Source organism: Coturnix japonica, chromosome 2 (genome assembly GCF_001577835.2).
Source record: "Coturnix japonica isolate 7356 chromosome 2, Coturnix japonica 2.1, whole genome shotgun sequence".
NCBI classification, from domain to species: domain Eukaryota; kingdom Metazoa; phylum Chordata; class Aves; order Galliformes; family Phasianidae; genus Coturnix; species Coturnix japonica.
Window position 1 is genome coordinate 31,178,341 of NC_029517.1, and position 18,850 is coordinate 31,197,190.

An 18,850-nucleotide genomic window follows, 5' to 3' on the forward strand; every position below is an offset into this window, starting at 1 on the left:
TAAAGCAGTTATGCAACACAGGCTTTCACAAAACTGTTCTCATCTACCCTTAAGAGAAATGCTTGCAAAGCAAACTTAGCAGCTACTTCAGAAGAAGCTCTGAGGCACTGAAAACAAGATTCATTTGAAACTAGTTCTTGTTATTTGCAGTGTTTTGAAAAGCACATTCAAATAAAACTGAAAAGGAAAAAGTACAACAATTTGCAGCATTGAGGCAAGAAGCTATGTTGTTCCTTATCTATTTAACTGCTAATACTTCTGTATCATTTACTACTGGACATAATATCCATGACGATAATAGGAAAACTTAAGAATAAGCTAGAATTTCTACATGTTCCCTAGATAATTTTTATTTTTTTCATAAAGAGGGAGCTATCAACACTATCAAATCCAGAAGCAACTTAACATTTCATCCTTCATTTTAGCTCTCTAGTCTCAGGCAAAGACCTTCACTAAGCTGGAGATCCATACTTAGAGTTACCATTTAAGCCTTAACTTTGCCCTGACGTTTCTATGAGAAAGACTGTCCTTTGTGCATTATTAATTAAGTAACTAAAAACTGATTGGTCAAACTTATCTTTGTTTTTAAGATGGGTATCTGAAGAGAAAGCTGTAGCAGAAGTCAAGTCTACACAGTCAAATAAAACAAATGGTACACCTCAAACGTCTCAGCTAAATGGCACGTCCAGGACAATCCATTTTGCCCTCCTCCAGATGAGCACATTTGTTTTTTTTATAATTTGAGACCAATTAGCATACACATGCTCTTCCATTCACAGACTCAGTGCTCCCTAATTGATTCTTAGCCTGTTGTGCTGCGAATATGGAATTTATAAAGGCAGCACCTGAATAATACATCACAGAGTAACACAAGTGTTGGAAAGAATAAGCAAGGGCACAAACTGTTTCCTCTGGGTAGTATTAGCTACAGAAAACAACCCACAAAACTGACTACTGTTTTAACCTATCCCACAAAAATCAGAACGAGATCCACCCAGTCAGAAGCAGTAATAAAGCAGAGCAATTGAAAATACCTTCTGATTAAACCAGAGCCTGGACTGAATCTATACTCCCTCAGAATTGTTTCATGCAAATAAAACTTCCCTAACTCCATTCTACATGCTCACCTTTGACTAATTTTCAAGCAAGAAGCTGCATTAACAATAAAACACCAATGCAAGTTTCTAAATGAGCAGTCACAGAGCCTTCAGAGCTATCAGGTTGTCTGCTACAGGAATAGACAGGAACAAACCAACCTGTACAAAACTAGACATCACGGGAGGTACATGAAAGATGCTGGATAGAATAATCAGAACATTAGCCTTTCTTTCTGAAGTCATATTATAGTCCAGACCAGTTACTCTACCACTATGGCCAACTTAAAACAATATTTTGTAAGTTATAGAGACACTATTTCAATATGGACTGTTGGTTTTTTTTGGTGGAAAGAAGTTTACATTCACTTTTTTTACATACTGTCAATTAAAATAAACAAAATACACACTGTTCCCAGGCTACTCGTAAACTCTAAAGATTTCTGTGTTATTACTAAATTAAGAAAAAGTTATTAGGAACTATTCTATGGAATAAAAATTAATTATAAAGCCATGTTACTTACCTGATGAAAGGAGCTTTCTGCAGCAGTCTGAAAATCCACTTAATGCTGCCAAATGGAGAGGAAACATCCCATGTATACCCCGCCTAAGATACACCATAATCAGGTATCACAGTTTCATTACAATTGAAATAAAACAAACATGACTATGTCAAAGTGAACATTCATGGCTTGCTCACCAAACTACCTAATTAAAATACTGAGCCATAGGAAAACCTCACATGCTGAGTGCTTTCTTATTAGGCAGGGTGTACTAATTCAGTGCAACAGTCTATTAAAACTTTGAGAGATTTTATTTCCAATATATTGCCTTACAGAGAAAAATACTTCCTTTTTGTACAGGTTGTAATGTATTGTGCCGACATGTAAAAGCACAGTACAGGACAATACAGAAAATATTTCCTATTTCAAATTTTAGACAATATGAAAATATCCTACTAGAATGGTTAGTCTAATAAACATAATTCTCAATTCTCTCAGCTTGCACTCATGTCAGCAAATGTTACCTACTTTGCAGTGTCAGCACCACTCGTAATCAGAGTGTTGATTAGTAGCTCATGGCCATATCTAGCTGCTATGTGCAAAGGAGTATTTCCATTCTTATCTTCACAGTCTATTTCAGCTCCTATAATGAAAAAACAGTAATAATTAACTAAGAATACATATTGGCATGCAGATACTTTTGTTAGAAAAACAGCACTGATAGTGATTTCAGCAACATTAGTAGCTGTCCTGTAATAACTGTTCTGAATTTAGTATTAATGATGAGCAAAATGGAGAGAAGCGTATCTACTAACATGGGACAAACATCCTGCAACTTTGGTTTTAAAAAACAAATTAGTTCTTCCCATATTCTGAAAAATAAACAGCTCTTCAATGAAACTTTTCGAACTTTATAGGCAGATACATCAAAGTCCACCATTAACCAAACTACTACTGGAGACTTTCAGTATGCTGTTATCAATACAAAGGAGAAAAATATATGAAATATGGGAAAGATGATGACAGAGCTAATCCTTCCCATTTATTTTTTTTTACCATTTTGAATGATGGTTTGAGATCTTGAAAATCTACCATGGATCGCCGTCATGTGCAAAGGTGTTTTCCCATCTTTACTCTGCAAAAGAGAAAAAAAACAAAAAAAGCCTTTGCTGATGTCCAGTAAAAGTAATCCATCAGACCTGACCTCTGCTCCCTCCTTTAAATTCTTCCCGTGCAGCTCTGAAAGATGGATGCTGGCAGTTAAAAGTCAGCATGATGCGAAAAACTCTACAAAAGAGGTGCTCTTAATCACTCCTTCAGCTCCAAGTGACAACTCAACGATGCCCCTTCACTCACAATTAAGCCTTTACGATAGCCGCTCTCAAGGGGATGATGACAGAACATAATGTGAACAACAAGCCTACCTCCCCCTGCCCAAATCAAAAATAACACAATGCTTCTTTACATAAAATTTGTTCCTTGAAAGAAAACAACTGTATTTACAATGGATGTTTACACATTAAAAAGCTCGTATGTTCCACCAGAAATTCTGTAAAATGATACTTGTAAGTAATTTATCATAAACTACAAGTAATGCCTGGGTGGATCTATTCAACCACAGCGGGTATTATACATCTGAAATACATACCAAGAGTGCGCTTAGTCACTCACAGAGTAAATACGCTCTTCAAGTGGGCCAACGATAATGTGAAAGAGATTTGCAATTTTAAACAGCACAATCTAAACACACTTACAAAAACAGGTATTTCTCTGTTGTTATTTCTTTAGGGTAACTTGTTTTCTTTTTTTTCTCCCTGCACTTGATCATTGGTAATGGGAAAGCTTGAATGCAGAAGAGTTTTGACAAATGCACACAAAAATTGCATTCAAAGTAAAAGCATTTTTGGACTCACACTTTATATTTTAAATATTGGCTTTGAAAAATCTGCTATGTATTGTTTTAGATGGACTCAAACATGGAAATTTCAGCAATGTCACTTCAAAAAGCAGCCTAGAACCGCGCTGCACTGCAGAAATATCTCCTAAAATAATGTGTTTATGGGAAACATTGGCTTCTCAGCCCTAGACTGACAGAAATAAAATGTTTTATGATGGCAGCTGTATTATCTTCAGATGTTTCAGCCAGCAGATTGTTTTGACAGCAAAAAAGGCGGCAGTATTAGAAACTAAGTAGTGTGGTGATCTAACGAGAGCCCTCGAAAACAATGTGAGGTCTTGCAAAAGACAACAAAATAAATTAAAAAAAAGAGTTTTTCAGTACAAATGAGAAAACACAACATAATCAATAAGGGATTTTTAAAAATGCATTCTGTTCAAATTTACTTAAAAAGGAATGTAACAGATTTGTAAGATATTTTGCATTTCCTACTGGAACTACTCTGTAAGAACTACTCGGAACATCGGCCTCAGTATTTGGAAACTGAACAAGCTTCGTTTCAATAAATACTTACGAAAGCTCTAAAAGCATCCAATTCCAACTTTGCAAGTGATTATCAGTCACACAGCAGATTCTAACTTAGTTTCCCTTTGCTGATTTTTAAGGATTATGTTTCTGATTAAATCCAAGATCTATCTTCATAACTAAAGGAACCATGAAATCTAGGCTTTGGATCCAGTAACTAAAAATCTAGTGGGCAGGATGGAAACAATACATTTCTCTGATGTCAATGAACCTTCTGCCACCTTCAAACAACACTTCACCCACATCATAAGCATCAAAGAATTCAGAAGCTTTTTCAGTCAATTTGAAGACATTAGCTGTTTTTTGCAGTTTCTGAGGTTATTCAGTATTATAACTGACTAAATGTAGTCAGTATCTGTGGTGTAGTGTGTTAAACAAAGATTCCTATTTAAAGTTCCAAGACTACAATAATTTTTAGCAGTGTCTAATTACCCAAACAGAATACTGAAAGTTTTCATTTTCATTCCTAGCCCACAATTTAAGGAATATTTGTAAATGAACAGTCAAAAAACTCCAATGTGCTTGCAGTACATTTTTCTGTCCTCATCACTTCTTCCTTCTGTATCAGGAATGTACAAATTCATGAACACTGGAAACCAACAAACAAGAAAACAGTAATTCTTTGCTTGGTGGTATTCATGTTTCTTTTGTCTATTTACATGATCATTAGTATATTTAGCATTGTGACAGAACATACATTATTGAGAAATGTGGTCTCAGGAATGCAGGACAGAAGACAGCTCGGCAACACTAAACCCTCAGTCACATCCAGCCTGGGATATCAGGTACAGTAGAAAGACAGCACTGGGAATAAATGAACTGCAGCCTACAGATTTTATGACACACCTTGAGATCTTAGCCTACACACTCAAGAAGATAATGTGATATCTGTGTTATAGTTTGCTTTTATACTTGGAGAATTAGAAAAGATCTCTTCACTAAGACTGGATTCTATAGAATATTCTGTAGCCAAAGAAGCGTGACTAAGAATGTTAAAAGCATTTCAACTCTGTTCAGAAAGTTTTGCTGGAGTATCTGCCCAAGGCTTTCCATTAGCCAAATCTACTTACTTTTCTTTCTATTTTTAATATGAAAATCTATCCCTAGATTTTAGGATCTTTTTGGTGGAGGAGCTCTTAAACTTAGCCTGTTCATACACATTTTTCTGAAAAATCTAGAATTTATTTTATGTTGCACATTTGTAAGAAAAAATATGTAATTTTGCATTATTATGCTCTTAATCATATAGATAAATCCAGAAGAACAAGATGATAGGGACTTCTGTCACTTAAACATAATAAAGATTGACTAGATAGTATTGTCAACTTTCATTATCCTATTGGGTTTCTTACTATATTGCATAGACATTTAAGATTTAGACCAACTTCCTTGAAGCAACAAACTGTCTTATTTTTTTTCTACAATACATTACACAGAAATACTATGCCACTCAGCTGGAACTCCAATCACTGCCTCACCCAAGGCTTTAAAAATCACTTCCGAAAAAGATGAACTATGTTGTTAAGAGTGAATAGATGGCTCTGGATTCACCTACCTTCATATTTACATCTGCTCCGTTACAGACCAAAAGTTCCAAACACAGCGCTCCATGCGTTGATGCAGCAGCAAAGTGCAAAGGTGTAAACCCCTTTTCATTCATTTGATTTACGTTAGCACCACAGTCTATGAGTTCGTTCACTACAACATCTTGTCCATTGTAGCACGCTACATGAAGAGGAGTATTTCCATAGGCATTTGGTTCATTCATCTGTTAGCAAACAAACAAACAAAATACTATCAGTTAGATGGCAAAAACCTGTATTACTGTAACATCTAATTAGCACAAACAAAACTTCCCATTGTGAGATAATTTCACTATGTTTTGGAATTTTTCAAAGCCAGAAATTAAGAGCAAGCTCTGGATATATTACACTGAAACAGAGCTTTTCAGTTATGATTGCTTTTCAGCTGAGCTAACCTCCTCCAATTGTGTTCATGCCAGTTTCCTGTATGCAGTATGTAACTTGAGAGAAAACATACAAAAAAACCATCAACAGTGGCTATCTGCACTGACACAACAGACTAACAGCTTAAGCACAGAAGGACCTCAACATTTCTCAACAGCATTTGTAGGTTTCCAAAAAAACATGTCAGAAAGACTGAGTCTCTCCAAAGTATGTTTGAAGCATTAAATATATGTAGATGCAGAATGTGGACATAAACACACACAAAAATGTAGGCTGATATTTCTAATGATGTTAAGGAACTGAGTGTAAGAAGAAATTTGGTTATGAACCACTTCTTAAACACAAATTCACGTTCCTTGCAATTGAATTATAATATAACTGCCACTGCTTGGGTATCCATGATAAAATACATCAGACTTGGTCTCTAAACTCAAGGCTCCAAAGTATTTTTTTGGAGGTGGAGTGCAGGGAATTAGAACTTGGGCACTGTATAATACTGAATTCTGATCTACTTTTCAAGATAGAAGTTCAGTGGTGATACTCAGCTTTGCAAGACTAAATACGATGCACAAAGTACCTTCCTTATATTGTTTCACGGTTCATTGTTTACATCCTTTCCATGTGCAGGTATTCTACAGCCTTTTAATTTATTTCGCATTTCAGTATTAATATGGCCTTTCTTACTGTATTATGAAAGTTCCTGATAATCTGTAATATTTCCCAAAATATAGGTGGTACATACATATGGAATTCATTAACATCTACATCATAAAAAGAACTGACACAAAAGAGTTTTATTTCCCACAGTTCCAAAAGGATGTGTGTGGCAAAGCCGGGAACGGAATTCCTATTTCCTTCGTTTCAGTCCAATACATTAGGAGTCAGAAATAGCAAGTGAACAAAATAAAAGTCATAAACACAAAGTTATTTCTAAATAATTCGGTAAAAATTGCAAAGCTGTGAAATCACCTGGGGAAATAAAGTTTTATAACAAAAACAAGGCGAAACAAAACAAAAACATAAACCACCACCACAATAAAAGTATATCAATGAAGATACTTGGAAATATTTTCTCTATTTTCTCCATATCTTAACATGATATCCTAAAGAAGCATAAAAGAACGTGCTAGAATACAAATAAGAGCATTTAAAACAAGAACAAAAAAAATCACGTTTATTCTTTCTTACATCAACTCCAAGATCGAGAAGATATTTGACTACACTGATCATCCCACTAGATGCTGCAGCATGTAAAGGTGTATATGATTTCTTGTCTTTGCATGTTACTTCAGCTCCATGGGCCACAAGTAATTTAACAACTTCAATATGACCTAAAAGAACAGACAAAAAAAACCAAACAAAAACAAACCAATAAACAAAGCTGCATTTAATATCATCCAGAACAAATATAGTAACTGTACAATTATTGTAATGTGAAAAGGACACTGACTCATTTGGAGCTAATCTGGAAAGTAAAGAAGTGTTTATGTTTTCTAATTCTTTTCTGAAGTATAGAAGCAACATACAATATTTATCTCCAGATGAGGGTATCTGAACATAACTTCCTCCAATAATGGCACTATTTAGTTCAAAATCAATTTAATACATGAAAAAATCCTGTGCTCTGCTTATATCGAGGAGGTTTCTGGAAAAGTTGAGACCTACTGAGGTGACTTAGCTTTGTCATTATTTGAAGTTACTTCAAATTTCCATTAATGACTAGAGAATCTCACCATCAGTCTTCCCTCTTCTTCACAACTGTACACAAACCCATTAGGTTTTCAAAGGCCTTCAGCACAAACTTTGAAAGAAACATCAAAATCCAACCAGAAAGGAAGAAAAGATTCTATTTCTGAATAAAACCACAGGCAGCCCAGACCAATGGGTGGCATCTCTCCCAGCCACTCAGCACTGTGGCAAGGCCCAGGTCAGCCCTTCCCATGCTGGCTCCAGCACCAGCCTTCAGGCCACCATGGCACTGTGCTCCAAGACAGAAGCAATGGAAAACAAGCTAGTCAAATCTTTGCTCCTCTTCCTGAGTAAATTTGTCAAACAAATTACAACTGAGAATATGAGAAAAAACAATATGAAAAAAACAACCACAAAAATTATCATTATCCAGACACTTAAGTACAACCAACATCAAATACAACCCTCAGTTAAAGTGCTTCATAAACAGTGAAAATCTGCTTTTTCAATGACTAAAAGAACACGCACAAGTTTGGAAAGGAAATATCTACCCAGGGGAATACAAAAGTGCTATATTAAATATTCAGTCACCACAGTATATATTTTATGCTGCATGCCCCCCAAAATACAAAAAGATCCTCACCTAACTATACAGAGCAACATGAGGTGCTGCAACTCTTCACTTCTGAACTACTTTAGTATTTTAGAAAAGACACAGAAAGAAACTTAAACACAATACTCATCTTGTGACCCAAATAATATGGGCAGAAGAATGAAAACAATCCCTGCCCCAGAGAGAGAAGTACAAAGGATACTGTAAATGGTGAAATTAAAAGAAATACTAAGTTAAACAGTGGCACAAAAGTAAATATTAAAAAAAAGAACACACAAAAGAAAATCCCTGACCTGCATTTAAAACATAATGGAAGATACTCAAACAGAAGAGCAGGGCACTTCAGGTAGGAAGTGAATGGGAGACATCCCACACACTCCTGTGAGCAGCGCTAAGACTCACGAATGAAAGCCCATTGCTTGCAGTGCTGCAGCTAGAGAGCAATGGAGCAGGGTGAAAAGCAGGAAGGAAGGGAAACAATGGCCATAGGCCTATAAAGTTATTTATAGGAGTGTGATGAAAAGCATAATGTCTCCTTTACTCTACAGTCTATTTAATGCAGTGGGAAAGCTTTTCGGTTTTCCACCTAGTAACTGGAGCAGTGTAAAATTGCTTTAAATTGTGAGAAATGTTCAGTGATAGAATTTCCAGTTAATAGCCTATGAAATAGCACTCACTAAAACTGGAATAAATTTAGCTTATCTGAAAAATAGAAGACTTTTTCCACCTGGATGAGCCAGAAAACATGTCTGTCCTCTCACTGATGACTGACAAATCTCTGCCATCTCGTGCATTGACTTTCATTCAAAAATTTTGCAAATATTTGCCTTAAGGTGGTTGAACAGCCTGTCACAGAAACTGCATAAGCAAATGCACAGAAGTCTACAGGTAGATCACAAAATACTAACACAAAATAATTCAAAGAACATCAGGTCAATAATGAAGATTCTTCTCCAAGTTCTCTATTAAACTGGTACCTGCACTTGAAGTGCAAAGTTGTGGAGTTTCAAACTGTAACTTAAGAGCATTAATGCTGTCACAATCTCTTCATAATTTACTAGCATAATTCTTTTCTTCTGAAGACTGTCCTTTCTGGGATTTCAGACTTAATTTACCTTGCTACCAGATTACTTTAGATCTGTGCTGGCATGTACAGATCTTAAACAGGTAAGACTAATGTGAAATTGGACTAAAGCAGAGTTTTTAATTTAACTACACACACGTACTTCTACTCTTTGGCTTTGCTCAGTAGGTAAGTTTGAAATTGCATTTCCATTTCCAAGTTATTGCTTTTATTTCCTCTTTTATTGCAAGACCGGGAAAGCAGTTAAAAGATACTTGATGCCACTTCTTTTTTTGTAACAGCTGAAAAATGCATTTAATTAGCAATCTTAAGTCTGTTTCTAAGAACTAACTCCCCCACCCCATGCATACACGTTTGCAATGCATTATGTTTCTTTCTAAGCAATAGTATAACTTACAATAATGAATATGAATATTAATCAGCATATTCAGGGATACTTTGTTTAAGATGAGACTCTCAAGAATTATCCTTGACTTAAGTGAAGTCAATGAGTCTGAGTAATCTCCCAGTCTAAGCATGTTTGTTTTTTGGTATTGAGTAGATACAATTAAAAAACATTCATTCTGTTCATGGAAGGGGCAGTCTAGCGATTGTTCTTCTTGCATGTTAACTTAACTGCTTATTAAAAAAAGTCAAGCTGCGTGTTTATAAAGAACAGTTTAAGGTTTTCACTGAGACATAAGATTTAAATGCTATTTTTCTCTTAGTCTAACTGAAAAAAGAAACCACAAAGGTTTCACATCTTTGAATAATCTCTGTAAAGAAGAGGAACATGTTCTCAAGTTTTGTAATGTAATATCATATGTATATAAAATATGTGTTTCCTGGGGAATTTAGCATTTCAGGTATTAAATACAAAGAAAATGCAGATACTGAAAACAGGCACAAGAAATTGCATATTATAAGGTCTTAGTTCTGAGGTTCATATTCAAAGAAATTCCCAGATGTGTAGATTCACAGAAGACTGGTGCTACTGCTTTTACTCCTTCCACTTGGCTGGATAAGGTTATGAAACAATAAGCTAAAATAATGAGTAACGAATAAGACAATGGAGTAATCTCAACAGTTCTCCTCTTGAAATTAGTACCAAAATTTAGCTAATCACTTTTTTTTTTTTTTTGCTACCAGAATAGTGAACAACTGCAAATACATACATACCCATATATGCTGCCCAGTGTATAGCTCTTCTGTCCTTCTTGTCAAATGCATTAATATTGGCTCCTCTAGACAACAGCAAGCTGACCATCTGGGACAAAAAGGAAGGAAGGAAAGAAATCCACTATTCAGAATGAAAAGCTCTGCTTGAATTCACACAAAGAAAAAAATCACAGGAGAAGATAAAAATTGTATGGACTTAAATATGCTGGTTTTTAAAATATTCCTTATGCTTAAAAAACTTGCCCAACCACCTTGGCAAAAATAACAAAACGACCAAGTTCCTTAATTCAATGTTAACAGAAACATTTATAAGTTATGTAGGGCAAATATGTGGCAAATATGGCAAGGAAGAGCTCTTCAGGCTAAGGGGTGTACTGAAAGTTACTACAAAACTGTCAGTCCTGCTGCCAGGTTTGTCTCCCATCACTTACAGCCACGTGTCACCTTTCAGGGTGTGAAAACTGTTTAGTTCATTACATGTATTTTCTCCCCTTTCCGTGGTAGCATGTTCCACTTGTTCACTGTATACTGAAAAGTATAATCTTTCTTCCATTTTTAGTTTATTTATTACTAATTTAAGCTCCATTCAAGCAAATTTGAGAGGTGAGTACTGTAATAACCTTCCAATTAGATGATGTAACACAACCAATCTGTACACACACGCATGTAAAAGACAATCTAAAATATGAAATAGGAGACTGGCTTGCTGTTTTTTAAGGGATGGGAGGGGAAAACATGAATATTACCCAAGAAATGAAAAATTAGAAACGTACTGGATAGAATGGTAAGTAGGAAACAAGCTAAGATAATTAACCCATACCTCAACGTGTCCACTGAAGGCTGCATGGTGCAACGCAGTTCTACCTGCCCGATCAGACACATTTACATTACTCAGAAGAGGCACCAAAGCTTCGGCACATTTCACAGCTTTATTTGCAGCTGCTATATGTAAGGGCGTCTGCCAGTTTTTATCACGAGCATTGACATCTGCTGAATGCTTTAGCAACACCTGAACAGCATCCTGAAAACATTTATCAAATAATAAAGCCACTTAGCAAAGATTTCAGATGTTACATGTTAAATTCACATTTACATTAGCGTATACAAACCACACACATAATGCATAATGGAAAATAACTGTCCGTAACTCGTTCTTTTGTAAACAATCCTTATTCTTTGAGATTTGTACTACCATAAGTCCAGACTTGGAGATCTTCTCAAGGACACAAAGAACATATTCCCTACAGATTTCAACTGCATCAACCATTTCCAGGTCTTTTTTCCAATTTCCCAAACCAGCAGGAAATTTGTTTTGTCAACACAACTAATTTACAAAGCTCAATAAACCTCCCTAGGACTTCCTTCATTACCGAGGATTAGTGACATACCATGAACTTAAAATGCGCTTTCATCTATTTGACAAGCAAAACTTTGGAACTGACTAAGTCTAGAAATGGCAGAAAGACAAAATAACTTTTTAAACGCACATTTAAAGAACCACAGATAAAACAGAGAGCATGGTCATAAAGAATTTCAACATACACTCTTGCAAAACTCCTGAAAAAACATTTCAAAACATTACACCAAAATCCACATCTCAAGATTATTCACTTCCTTCCATTAAATTCAGAAGCCATGAACACTTTATGAATAAGATACACAAATTCAACTAGAATGTGTGCACATAACTGCAAGGCAGAAAGAAACCTCTCACTGACATTACTGTGACAATCAATACTGCACTTCACATCAACTCCGTGTCCTTCCCACAATTCACTGACTGCTTCAAGTGAATTTCAACTTAAACACACAGCACAAAAATAGGTCTCTCTGAAAGTAATGCCTCCTATTTATTTCTATGGAAATGACAACAGGTATGAGAATAGTGATGCTTTTTGATAGAGCAGTTTTATCTACATAATACTACTTTTCAACACAGCCACCACCATTAGGCATGAGCTAATTCAGGCACTCTTCACACTGTGGTGTGGCAGCTGAGGATGGTCAGAAGATAAAATGTTCCGTCCACCACCTCGCTGTGCTCACATCCACTGTTTAACCTCCATAAATGTTCAGCAAGCTTCAACAAACGTCAATGGGTGCCAATTTTTCCTCAAGGAGGAGTTCAGTGACCTTCCTTAGCTTCATCCGCACTTGCATATCTGACGCCACTTTGTCAGGCTTCCCAGAAAGGGAACACTGGTAGGAAGGTTCAACCTCTACTGTCATACGACTGAAATCCACCTCTGACATCATGGACCAACATATTAAAATAAGAGGCATTACTTTTCGAACATCCACTGCAAGTAGCTGGCACACTGAACTTTAAATACATTATGAAAAGCATTGGAAATTTCAAATTACAGAGCTACAAGTTAGGCACTGTTTTCAGCCATGAACAGAATGCTAAGTAACATTGGTAATATAATTTATATCTAATTAACTGAACTTTCTTCTACTTAAAAAGAAAAACAAAACAGGAACAAACATAACTGAAAATACTGCATCAGAAGCTTGTAACTTAAGTGTGACATTCAATATATTCTATTCTCTTAGAGAAACTTAATCAGACTTAATAGTTCAAAATTTAATCAACATTTTGACCCATTGGCTCTTTTGAACCAAATCTAAAGGAAAATTATAATCAGAATGAGGAAATTTTAAAACAGATATTAACTATTATGCAGAAGGAAGCACCACAGTAAAACAGGAGAACAGCTTAATTTATCTTCCATTTCTCTGTGTACTTAATGACATGAAAAAATGACCAAAACTGCTTAGATTTTCCTAGGTATGCAAATATTAAGGCCTTGTCCCCCAGCAATGTTGACACGAAGTTGCTTGAACTCATGCAGCTGGCAGCAAAATCCTTAATACCAGCTATTTTGCACGATGCAATGTCCATGCTTGATCCCAGTGCCCTTGCTTCAAGGGTAAGACATCACGCTTTGTTGAAATGAGTATCAAGAATATTTTCATCTAACGCCTGAAAACTTCAGATGAATGTTAGATGAATGCAAAGCAGTCTCTACACACATCAACCATCAATGCATTTACCTACGTGGTCTTTAATGACATGCCATGCTTATAAACAGAAAGTTTGGTAGAAGCCTGTCAATGCCATTAGGACAAATCATTTGATCGGTTACAATCTTTGTTTGCCTTTGGTTAGCATTTTTTTTCTTGAAAATACTAAACATTTGTAAAAATGAACGTGGTTACACTTGTTTTAGTTAGGAACTGGGTCCGGTTTTGACTGCAGCACTCCTCTCTGCACACTTTGCTGATTTAATGAAGTTTTGTCCCTTTGAGGAACGAAGAATCTGGTGATTCAGTTGGCTCCCAAAGGAGCAGCCTAAAAATACCTCAAAAAGCACAAATAGCGTTTCCTACTAAGGGCTCCCTCAGAAATCGATTTTCAAACACTGCTCTGAATAACACAAACACCACATAACTTGGCTATTAATGCTAGCAACAAAATAATACAGCTTACCCAGGGAATTTACAGGCAATATCTGACACAATGACTGTTTAGATAGTTCACGGATCAAATACTTGAAGCTCAGTGCTTGCAAAAACCATACTATTAGATTCCATCTTCTTCTCAAGCAAAAATTTGCACAGAAGCATCAAAAAAGTAATAATAATAATCAGCACAAAACCAAAACACTTTTACTTTTGAGACATGCTGAAGTGAGCATCAATGTGACTCAAGATCTCTAAGACGACAGCTTTGTATAAACACTTCCACGAAAGCTCAGCATTTTTCTGCTTGTTTTCATCTTGTACAGGCACTTAAAATTTTTATTAGGACATCAACAATAGAGGAACAATAATGAATGTACACTTAAATTGCTGTATTCCCATAACTGTGTTACAGGCAGGTTTCAAAAATGTTCTAAATATTTCATTTACAAGTTTTATTTACAGTACTATCATTACTCATTATTAGGGATTTTTTGTCTTCTGTTTCTAAAATATGTTTGCAGGTCTCATAGAACCACATATTTATTCATGTCTGAACAGACTAGTATGAAAAAAGACAGATTATGCTGTAAAAGCCATATTAAATCCTATTTCATCTCTAGTTCACTTATACTGAAACATTCTGGTTACAGAAAACATTCACTGCAGTTCAAAATATTACAAGCAGAATCCTTTCTGCTAGGAAGAAGGCATTTAAGTAAAGAGCAAAGCTGAGAACTGTAAGTTTATTGGTTTCCCACTTTCTTCCTATGCAGACATATTATATATATATATATATATATATATATATATATATATATATATATATTTATATATATATATACACACACAGTATTAGCGTGTTAAACAAACTGTTGCAGGTGTTCTGCAATTTGAAACATCTGCAGTAGTTTCATTTTGTAAGAACTGAACAAAGAACAGAAGGTACTTTGAGATACTCTATTTTAATACAAAGCAGTTTAAAAGAAAAAAAAAAACCAACAAAAAAGCATACCTCACTACAAGACGCCACAGCTCTGTGTAAAGGAGTCAACCATTTGCTGTCTTTGGCATTAACTCTAGCTCCTGTAACAAAAAAATATAAGAACAGAAATAAACAACATACCTATAAGGAAGAATTAAATATTCTCAACTACTGTGAGAAAACTGTTGGAAGATACTTATTTTAGGCTTATTTGTACTGCATAATGATTAAAAAAACAAAAACAAAAGGAAAAGGAGTCTTTTCTTCACCTTTGAGAAAATTCTTTTACACAGCATTTGTAATAATACTCTTTCATCAAAGTGAACTCTTTTTTTTACACCATGTAATACTTCATGTTCTGCATTTCTAAAGGCTGGTAAGAAAGACAGACTCTCGAATGGAGATCCAGCACCAAAAATCTCAATCCCAATGTAATTAATTTCTTCAATAAACTAGAGAGAGAAGCTGCAATTACTCCCCATGCCTCCAGTTTCCTTGTCACTGCTCAGTTTGCTATCTGAATACATAACAGAATGATGCTCCTACTACTGGAGATTTGAGAATACATCAACCTTACTTCTTCAGGACACCCAGCCCACCCTCAGCACCTCTTGAGCTTCCCCTTCCTGAATCAAACTGTAACAACAAGTGGTGGCACTCTGCTTCTAAAAGTGCACCCAATAAAATGCTGCCCTCCATAGGAAAACAGATTGCACAAACATCTGTTAGAGATACAAGTCTAATTTGGGATATCTCTTTTTTCCTTAATAATAACAGGAAAGACAATTTGGCAACTTCTTCCTGAGGGAAGCAACTTAACTTTTTCCTACATGCCACTGAATTTCAAACAAGAAGCTCAAAGGTTCATTTTTTTTTTAAAATAACATGTGTAAATAAATGGTGATCTATGTATTTATATACTAATGTGTATGTACATACAGATAAGCACAAACCCTTAGACATTTCTTAATGGCCTGTGTGGAAGTTTACCCATCTTTATTTGGTTGCAATAAATTTTACAGAGGTGTGAGAATTTAAACAAAATGGTTGTATATAATAAGGAAAAAAAAAAAAAAAAAAAAAAAAAAAGCAGATTCGGAACTAATTCCATATTTACCATTTTGCAGTCAATTCTTCCTTTTCTGACATAAGAATACAACATATAAACGAAGTGGAAACAAGCTTCTTTCCTTGAACTCCCAACTACTAGACAGAGCCCAAGGCTTCTTTCTACCTGTTGGCTATAACTTCCTTCTTTCCTTGTCTAAATTTCAGAAGCTTTAGGTCTCATCCTATTTTCTGAATGCTAAAGTTTTTGAAAAATAAGTTTGAAGAAATGGGAGCAAAGTTCAGCTCCATTTGAGAAATACATATTCTAACAAAATTTTAAGAGACTTTATCTTAGCATAAAAATGTGCTTTCATTAATCATCATGAGGACCTGATTCACTGCATCAACATGCACCATAATGCAGCATATTGCATCTAATTCTGCACAGAGCTCAAGTGAAAATAAATAAATAAATAAAACTAATGGCTCTAAATGTCAACAGAATTAGAATTTTTGGTAGTCTTTCCCAAAAAACAATAGCATGAATAATCAGTATCTGAGAATATCATCAACTCTGATATATCGGACAACTGTATCCAGTTCTTTTGTCCATCTTCCAAGTTATTTTTATCCAGGTCTTGGTTTTAGCAGACAAGACAAAAGCAAGAGCCAAAATGGTGCTCCAAGCTCCATAGCTGGAGCCAACAACCAAGGAATGAAGACTTTCAAAGTCAAATTGATTTCTATTTCTGACTTCAGGACACAAACGTCTTTGAAGTGTTTAAAGCAAAATACTGTATGAGAGGAGTTACTAGGTTACTAACTACTGTTTTGACTTTACTCAGGAAAATGCATTCTCAAAGTCTGAGGTCAAGTCTGATCCACCCAGGTGACCAGGCGTGAGATAGGAGCACCACACCCAGCAGAAATGCATATTTCCACTGCAAGAAAGTGGCAATTTCCTAAATTCTAGTGAGAATGTGCTTAGAGTCCATGCTGTTTATGGGCTCAGCCAAGTAACGTACTTCTCATATGTCAAAACAAAGTCAAGAAATCCCTTAAGAAAACGGGAATAAATACAAAAAGACAGCATACAAAGTATTTTCTCAGTGGTAAGTTAATACAATTTATTAGAACTAAAATGCCATTGTTAATACTGCATAATGGTGTTTTTTTTTTTGTTTCTGGTGGGAAAAATATCCAAGAAGTTTGAAGCCACAGCTAAAAGTAACAGGGCCCCTCAAAAGCCCTGTAAGTGATCTTCCATTCAAAGAAGTAAGGAAGTCTAGGTCTAGGATTTGCCGTATTTATCAAAGGAATGTAATATCCAAACATAACGTAAGCCATCTTTTCAAGTGTATAAAAATTCTCTGGCAAAGGTAAAACAAAGACAATTTCTGACAAAGGATCTGCATCTCTGTTGCACTCATCTAAGGAAGAACCACCAAGTTTGCTTTTTCACAGCAAACAACTCTTAAAGGAACTCCAAAATCACCAGATATAAATGCAAAATGTAAGTAAAGGAATAATCAGAACAAGCGTACTACCAAAAAAAAAGCCCAATACGTAAGCACTATAATAGCAATTATAATAATTATAATAATATATTAAATATAATAGCAATAGCAATACTGTAGGAATCAGGAGAGCTGTAGCTCTACATACTTTAAAGAAAAAGAACAATTTCAATTCCCCCTTAATTTTCACCAACAAGACATGCTGCCAAGAATGATTTACATTTCACAACATATCTTCTCCAGATAACCTTGTATCTGAGGACATGGTCCCTCCCTCTAGGTTGTTCTTTACTCCTTAGCAGATGATCTGGAGAAAATACTCCAGTTCTTCCCTCTCTCTCCTGATAACTCTGCACAAGACAAAGCTCCCTCAAACCTGTCATATCATGCAAGAGGGACGAACTTTACATCTTTTACCCTCTGAACCCCAGATCACTGCAAATAAGGGTTCGAAAATACATTACACCTTTACTGAATTACCTTTTCCTTTAAGATGATTTGAACGAATTGAAAATGCAGGCATATGCACCACTGGATTACATTACCTCTTTTGAAGCTCAACCAGTTGATGCACTAACCAGGGCACCTCTTACATTCTGAATGCATTCTAATGCAAGTTGGGCAGCAGTTTGCTCTTTCAAGAGCGAGATTCACACCTTAATCCCTGTTTCCTAAAGACTGGATCGTTCAGACCCAAGGGGCCTGATCCTACCTCCAGAAAACTAAATTCAACAACTAACATAATATTTTCCCTCACCGTTTAAACCTTTTAATGATATTTTGTGTTTTTTCTTTATGGCTCTATTATTATGTCCTTTGTTAACAGCTGACACGCTTATTAAAACAGCTCAGTATTTATTTAACGTTTTGTGGGGTTTTTTTGTTTTGTTTGTTTGTTTTTTTAATTTGATTTCTTGTAATGCTGCAGAGCTTGCAGGAAAATAATCTGGGGGCCTGCCAGAAATCTCAAATACAATGCCAGATACAATCATTACCTTTGCTTGAAATTAAACATTGATTATGTAAAAGCAACACTCCTTTCAAACTAACCAACTTATTCTTCTGTGCCTGTACGCTCATATGAAATATTAAGCAAAGTCTTCTAAGTGATCTAGAAACATAAGAAGGAACTTTTTCTCTCAGAGAGTGGTCAGGCACTGGAATGGCTGCCCAAGGAGGTGGTGGAGTCGCCATCCCTGGCAGTGTTCAAGAGGGGTCTGGATAAGGAGCTAGGAGATATGGT

The 18,850-nt window shown here is 35.6% G+C and overlaps 1 protein-coding gene across 4 annotated transcripts in view; it reads right to left on the reverse strand.

Annotated features, from left to right (window-relative positions):
- Positions 1–18,850, reverse strand: part of ANKRD28 (ankyrin repeat domain 28) — a 98,321-nt gene that overhangs the window by 18,941 nt on the left and 60,530 nt on the right. For 3 of the 4 annotated variants that reach the window (XM_015853703.2, XM_015853704.2, XM_032443194.1), the window contains exons 4-11: positions 15,071–15,141; positions 11,411–11,611; positions 10,591–10,678; positions 7,235–7,377; positions 5,635–5,847; positions 2,654–2,732; positions 2,126–2,240; positions 1,619–1,701 (exon numbers count right to left, since the gene is read on the reverse strand). In XM_015853703.2, coding sequence (XP_015709189.1) covers positions 1,619–1,701; positions 2,126–2,240; positions 2,654–2,732; positions 5,635–5,847; positions 7,235–7,377; positions 10,591–10,678; positions 11,411–11,611; positions 15,071–15,141 — 993 coding nt within the window. Of the gene's footprint in view, positions 1–1,618; positions 1,702–2,121; positions 2,241–2,653; positions 2,733–5,634; positions 5,848–7,234; positions 7,378–10,590; positions 10,679–11,410; positions 11,612–15,070; positions 15,142–18,850 lie in introns of those variants that run through there. The other variant, XM_015853705.2, reaches the window with a different exon arrangement.